Consider the following 7,095-nt stretch of genomic DNA (forward strand, 5'->3'; position numbering starts at 1 on the left):
AATTGCTTCAACCCGGGAGGCAGAGGTTGTAGTGAGCAGAAATTGCACCATTGCACTCCAGCCTGGGCACCAAGAGTGAAACTGCATCTGAAAAAAAAAAAAAAAAAAAAAAAAAAAAAAAAAAAAGAATTAAAGAGAGATGCTTCTTTTGGTTTACTTAAACTCTACATGAGGTAGATGTTCTCGGAATTATTCTTCTCTATTAAAGCAAGAGTGAAAAATTATGAATTTTTGAAATAAATAATTTTACCAATCATCTCTCCTTAAGGGATAAAAAGCTGGCCAGTCTTTCAAAATATCAATGTATTATGGTAAAACGTTTTAAAGTCTTAAATATTATTCAGGGTAATAAAATTGTTTTTAAAATTACAGATACCAGAGAAAAGTAAAGATAACACCTCCATGAAAGGTTTTAAATGTATTTTAAATCAATGTTTCCTAAATAATTAACCTTAGTCTTTAAAAGTAGAGAAAGGAAGTGTCTAAGATAACTGCATCAGAGAAAAAATAATGCTTATTCAGTGTTTGTGACTATATTTTGACCAAGAAGAATATAGCAGAGTTTGCAATGCCTTACTTAGACTATGTGTGAACCTAGTTTTAATTAATAAACGAAATGGTTTTCAATGTTTTAACACTGATGTGCAATGCATAAAATGTTATCCTGCCACCAATGTTAAACTATTTTACTTTAATCAAGATTGGGGGCAACAGATGGTAATAATGTACTATTGGGTAATGCAGTGAAATGACTTATTTAGTAATCATTTGTTCAGATAATTTAAACAATTTGGAGACTATTGTTGTCAAAAGCTCTATTTCACATTTTTTACGCTTTTGGTAACTATGGGAAGATGTGCCAGTTAGAATAAAGATCACACAGGAAAGTAATTGGAAGTCATAGTTTCTGAATTTTACATCATTATTTATAAAAATTTACTGGATATTGGCCAGGCACGGTGGTTCACGCCTGTAATCCCAGCACTTTGGGAGACTGAGGCAGGTGGATCACAGGGTTAGGAGTTCAAGACCAGCCTGGCCAAGATGGTGAAGCCTCCTCTCTACTAAAGATACAAAAAATTAGCCGGGCATGGTGGCATGCACCTGTAATCTCAGCTACCCAGGAGGCTGAGGCAGGAGAATCACTTGAACCTGGATGGCAGAGCTTGCAGTGAGCTGAGATCACACCACTGCACTCCAGTCTAGGCAACAGAGTGAGACTCCATCTCAAAAAAAATAAATAAATAAAATTTACTGAATATTTTTCTTTGCACATTTCCTGTATATGTCCCCAACTGAACACATAAAGATTTTTTTTTGTGTTTTGATTTATATTGAATATAATATACAAATATATTAAGCTAAAAATAAATTATAAGTGTAAGAGAAATATAAAGGAGGAAATTGTGTGTGTGTGTGTGTGTGTGTGTGTGTGTGTACACTTCTTTAAATGGGAGAGGAAATAGTGGACCAAAAAAATAGTGTCAGAAAAGTTGACAATTTGCTAGCAAATCAGGAACCTCACAAATGTTTAAAGCAAAATTAGTTTCTCTATTGTATGCTAAACTTTCTTTTCCCAAATCTCAAGTCTCCTGGGTTCAGAATCTTCCTTACATATATATATTTTTGTTTGTTTGTTTGTTTAGTTGCCTATTATTCATATGAGAACGAATATATAATTTTTTTGTTCCAAAGTTTATGAAATATTTTTGTATTATCTGCCCAGGGATTTTTAAAGTGTTTTCATAAAATTTAATGTTGCTCAGAAGTTAATTTGAAGATTTAATTCTACAGTGAGTGAGCATATTACATTTCATTTCACTATTGCATTCCATTTTCTCACTTACTGATTGGAGAAAAAACTATTTAAGTCAAAATTTTCTTTAATTAATTGTTCCTTCTATTTATTTTAAGCGACATCATATAATATTTTAATTTTACCAAGCTGTTTTTTTCCCAGTGGAAATTTAGAATGTTTTATAAGTTATGGAGTTCTTTTATATAGCTTTTATATGTTTTATATGTATTTACTTTTTATATGTTTATATAAGGTAAACAAAACACAGAGGGCAGTGCTGGGTGTGTACCAGGTACTCAACATTTAAGAGAAAACTGTTTTTTTTTTTTTTTTTTGAGACAGACTCTTGCTCTGTCCCCCAGGCTGGAGTGCAGTGGCACGATCTTGGCTCACTACAAACTCTGCCTCCTGGGTTCAAGGGATTCTCCTGCCTCAGCCTCCTGAGTGGCTGGGACTACAGGTGCGTGCCACCATGCCGGACTAATTTTTCTATTTTTAGTAGATATGGGGTTTCACGGTGTTAGCTAGGATGGTCTTGATCTCCTGACTTCGTGATCCACCCACCTCGGTCTCCCAAAGTGCTGGAATTACAGGCAAGAGCCACTGTGCCAGGTCAAGAAAACCATTTCTACTGGAGTAACATCACATCTTTCAGGTAAGAGACTGAAACATTTAGAGTGAAGAAATAGCATTGATTGTGCATGTGGAGAGAGGACACCTGCTCTTCAGCTGAACTGACTGAATTTAGAAAAGAAAATTCTGCTTGTTTTATTTTACAATTATCTCCAGTTCCTCACTCCCTCTTTATTTTTACCCCCAGCTACACATGTATCAAAGCCACCTTCTTGCCTGTGTTATGGTTACAGCTTCCTCACTGCTCTCCTTACCCCATGGAATCTCACACAACACTTTTTTCAGTTCTGATGAATAGTTTGGAACTTTTACAATGCAATGATAAATTGTTTTTTACTGAAGAGTTCGAGGCCACTGATGGGTTTTAAATAGCACATTCTGATCACTGAATTGAGGTAAGAGAAAAGTAATGCAATAGTCCAGAGGATAAGATCAGGCCGTCAGCACTGTGGCAGATGTGGAGACAGATTAAACATGATGATGGTGTCTTTCTTAGCAAGGTAGATGAGGCCTATTGAAAAAAATATATAGCAGATGCATTTGAAATTTCGGGTGGAAATTGAAGTGAGCTCTCCGTAATCACTCAGAGGTCTTAGGATAGCCACAAGTGGTGTCATCACACGAACAAATGTGACAGAGATGAGCTGGGGATGTGGGAAATATATTAAGTTTATTTTTCTTTTCTTTCTTTTTTTTTTAGACAGGGTCTCACTCTGTCATGCAGGCTGGAGTGCAGTGGTGCGATCTCGGCTCACTGCAACCTCCCCTTCCCGAGTTCAAGTGATTCTCCTGCCTCAGCCTCCTGAGTAGCTAGGATTACAGGTGTGCGCCACCACCATGCCTGACAAATTTTTGTATTTTTGGTAGAGACAGGGTTTCACAGTGTTGGCCAGGCTGGTCTAGAACTCCTGACCTCAATTATTTTTTAATTTTAATTTTTATTATTTTGTTTTGTTTTGTTTTTTGTTTTTTGAGACAGAGTCTCGCTTTGTCGCCCAGGCTGGAGTGCAGTCGCACCATCTCGGCTCACTGCAAGCTCCGCCTCCCGGGTTCACGCCATTCTCCTGCCTCAGCCTCCGAGTGGCTGGGACTACAGGCACGCACCACCACGCCTGGCTAATTTTTTGTATTTTTAGTAGAGACAGGGTTTCACTGTGTTAGCCAGGATGGTCTTGATCTCCTGACCTCGTGATCCACCCGCCTCGGCCTCCCAAAGTGCTGGGATTACAGGCGTGAGCCACCGTGCCCGGCTCTGACCTCAATTTATCCACCTGCCTCAGCCTCCCAAAGTGCTGGAATTACAGACCTGAGCCGCCGTGCTCGGTCAAGTTTCTGATAATCAGAGAAGAGAGATTCTGTTCCCATGATTTCTAGGGATTATTGAGCAGTGATGCAGACCAGACTGTTGTACGTCCCCAAGCCTAGATCACTGGAAGTTGTAGAGATGAGGAGAAGTAGATGAAGCAAACTTTGTAGGCACAGCTTTAAAATATCAGGTAGCCACACCAGATCTTAATAATTACGATGTCTTTGGGAGACGGTATGAAGCAGGATCTGCAAGGTGTGCATGCTGTGGTTACACACAATCTGTGTCCCAGATGGTGAACATGAAGTATAACCCCAACTTAGGTTGATCCACTGTAGGAGGCAGGAACCTCCCTCCTGTCCACTCCGCTGATTGATCAGCCTCATCATGTGGTCCTGGCTCTGTGGGAGGAACCAGAAAATTTGGGGGAAAGATTTCCAGACAGATGCTGGAGTTGGGGGTTGGGGGAAAGATTTCCAGACAGATGCTGTGGGTGTTTGAACCTCAAGCACTGCACACAGCTTTTAGGCTAGAAGTTCTCAGGTTCTTTTATAGCCCATGTTCTGCTTCTGTGCAGCCTGTCTAGAGAGGAAAGTTGAGGGTCAACTGTGGGAATAGATACAATAAAATTAGGTAACAGGTCACACCCACACATTCAACACTGGTGCAATTGACATATAGTAATGCATCTAATTCTGCAGCTAGTAATTTGTGTTTGGTGATATCAAAACAATAATGTCATATAGTACTAGCACGTGTTATGTGTATTTCATTTTATGTACAACATAAATAGGTAGCACCAGGACAGATGAAATACCCAATGACCTAATGAAGTAGCAACTTGTTTTTATCTCCTCTCTCTGATGTTGTCTATGCTTAGTAACTGTGCTCATGCTTACTCCTTCTGGACTCCAAGTTGTCTGTCCCATGTCCAGGCATTAACCACATTCCAAACAGCAACAAGAACAAAATGTGAAGATGATAGGGCACAGGGAATTACACGGAAAACCATTACCTTTTAATTCAGAGAAGGGCAGCCTCCCCAGGCATTTCTCTCTAAATCTCATTGACAGGAACTGTATCATAAGGCCTCCCTAGGCAGAAACACTTCTCTGAAACACAGGAAGACAGGAGAGCATGACTGGGAATGCCTGTTGTTACTTGTGCCATTTCATGAGATCTGACAAAAAGACCATCACCTGGTACACTGGAAGAGTATGTCATAAAGAAAACCCCACAGATTTAGAAAACACCAATCCTAGGTGCTGTATATTAAAACGGTGAATGCAAATAGAGTGTATATCCTTTTTCCTTTTTCAAAAATGTTTTTAGTGTTTTGTAGAGATGGGATCTCACTATGTTTCCCAGGTCGCTCTCAAGCTCCTGGGCTCCAGTGATCCTTCTACCTCAGCCTTTCAAAATCCTGGAATTACAGGCATGAGCCACTGTGCCTAGTAGAGGGCTTATTCTTTAGAGGTGTGCTTGAAAAGCTGTTTAATTGTTTGATTGTTATTTATAGCTTTATAACAAAACTCATCAAGCACAATACAATAAAATATTATCAAATATAACATCTGCTACTCATTTGCCATATGAATTTTCTATTGTATTTGATAAAATAGTGAATAAATTATCATTTGTTTTCCATTAGAAAGTTGTGATACTTAATAAGTGCAAGAGGTTAATGTGGGAGGTAATCCCAGGAAGTGCAAAGAGGACAGGGAGAGAAGTCAGACAGAAAACAGTGAAAGTCAGCCGGGCGCGGTGGCTCACGCCTGTAATCCCAGCACTTTGGGAGGCCGAGGCAGGTGGATCACGAGGTCAAGAGATCGAGACCATCCTGATTAACACGGTGAAACCCCGTCTTTACTAAACAAAATACAAAAAAATTAGCCGGGCATGGTGGCTGGCGCCTGTAGTCCCAGCTACTCGGGAGGCTGAGGCAGGAGAATGGCGTGAACCCGGGAGGTGACAGACTTCCCCTACGACGTGCCTGGAAACTGTCTGGCGGCCCAACCTGATCCCCCTCCTGGGGACAGGGCCCTCCTGGGGAGCCAGGCTCACAGGTTGTTCTGTGGGACTCAGTGTGGGGCAGCGTCCTGGCCAGGAAGAGGAGGACCATCACCGCGGGGTCTGCAGGAGGTACACGCAGGCCAAGTTCTGGTCCAACCGGCTCCCCGATCCGCAGCAGCCAGAGTTTCTCAGCCTTAGCCCGGACCTGAAGTCCGACTGCCATCCCTGGGGCTCCCCTGCCAGGCGGGCAACCCCTGTTTACAGGCCTTCCCTATCCCCTCCATCTGCTCCCGACCGAGCGACAGCCACCTTGTCCTGGTGCCCTGGTTGAGGTTGGGGGTAAGCTGCCCTTGGACCTCCTCCCCGGGTCTGGGGCATAGCCTCAGCGCCGCATCCGTGCCGCCCGGCGCCCTCTGCTGGCCGTTGTCGGAAGTTCAGCCTGGCGTGAGTAGTGCCTTTCCCTGGAGGTGGGATCCAGGGCAGCACCGCTGGAAACACGGGCGACCAGAGATCTGGTAACTGGCGGAGGGGTCCCCCACTGTCCACTGACAGAGGCAGTAGTAGTCACGAACTATGTGGACTTAAGAGAGCCTCAGCCCATGTCAGCACCGGAAGCCAAAACCAAGTCGAGGGCTCGGTGTGGGGACCAGCCGGGGGCAGGCCTGGGAAGCCTGGATAGCAAGGGGTGCAGGAAGGAAACCATTCTGGGCCTGCCTGGGCCTGCCAGGGGTCTCCAGTCAGAGAGGTTGGGTGCGATAGAGCGCTCGCCCCGAAGGGCTGAGTGTCAGGCAATATGGTGGGGTCCAGAGGCGCCCCCGTCTTGCTGGCTCACGGTGCGGGACTCAAACAGCTGCTTAATGAGCGCCGACTTCTCCTGCTCCAGCTGCGTGATGCACTCACTCTTCTCGGTCACCTCCTGGGTGAGGAGTCGGTTCTGCTCCTTCAGCGTGAGGATGGTCTGCTGCTGCTAGCCCGGGGACGAGGTGGACGTCAGGGCAGAGTCGGGGGGCCCGGAGGAGGACATGGGCAGGGCCCGGCCGGCACAAGCCGCAGCCAGCAGGTCTCCCAGGCACCCGGCCACCTCCTGTACCTTGGACAGTAGCCGCCCCAGTGGGCGGGGGCTCCCCATGGCTCCAAAGTCGGCGCTGGCTCTGCTCTGGCCCAGGCGGCACTGGCGCTCCTGCACTCGTTGCAGCTGCTGCTGTTACCAATCGCAGCCCTGCGCCATCATCTCCAAACCCTGCAGCAGCACCTCCTTCTCCTGCTCCAGCTCCTTCATGTGCCTCAGCAGTCCACGCCGCTGGTGATGGTGTGCCTCTGACGTTCCCCTCCGGCACTGGGCACC

The 7,095-nt window shown here is 44.6% G+C and overlaps 1 protein-coding gene and 1 pseudogene across 1 annotated transcript in view; one reads left to right on the plus strand and one right to left on the minus strand.

Annotated features, from left to right (window-relative positions):
• Positions 1-5,973, minus strand: part of LOC105532380 (zinc finger protein 716-like) — a 32,882-nt gene extending 26,909 nt beyond the window's left edge. The window contains exon 1 of the mRNA XM_011970555.1: positions 5,755-5,973. Within this exon, the coding sequence (XP_011825945.1) occupies positions 5,755-5,973 (219 nt within the window). The remainder of the gene's footprint in view (positions 1-5,754) is intronic.
• A 376-nt stretch (positions 5,974-6,349) lies between these two features.
• LOC105532381 lies at positions 6,350-7,071 on the plus strand (annotated as a pseudogene).
• The last annotated feature ends 24 nt before the right edge of the window (positions 7,072-7,095 follow it).

Source organism: Mandrillus leucophaeus, unplaced genomic scaffold, assembly GCF_000951045.1.
Source record: "Mandrillus leucophaeus isolate KB7577 unplaced genomic scaffold, Mleu.le_1.0 Scaffold954, whole genome shotgun sequence".
Classification (NCBI taxonomy): Eukaryota; Metazoa; Chordata; class Mammalia; order Primates; family Cercopithecidae; genus Mandrillus; species Mandrillus leucophaeus.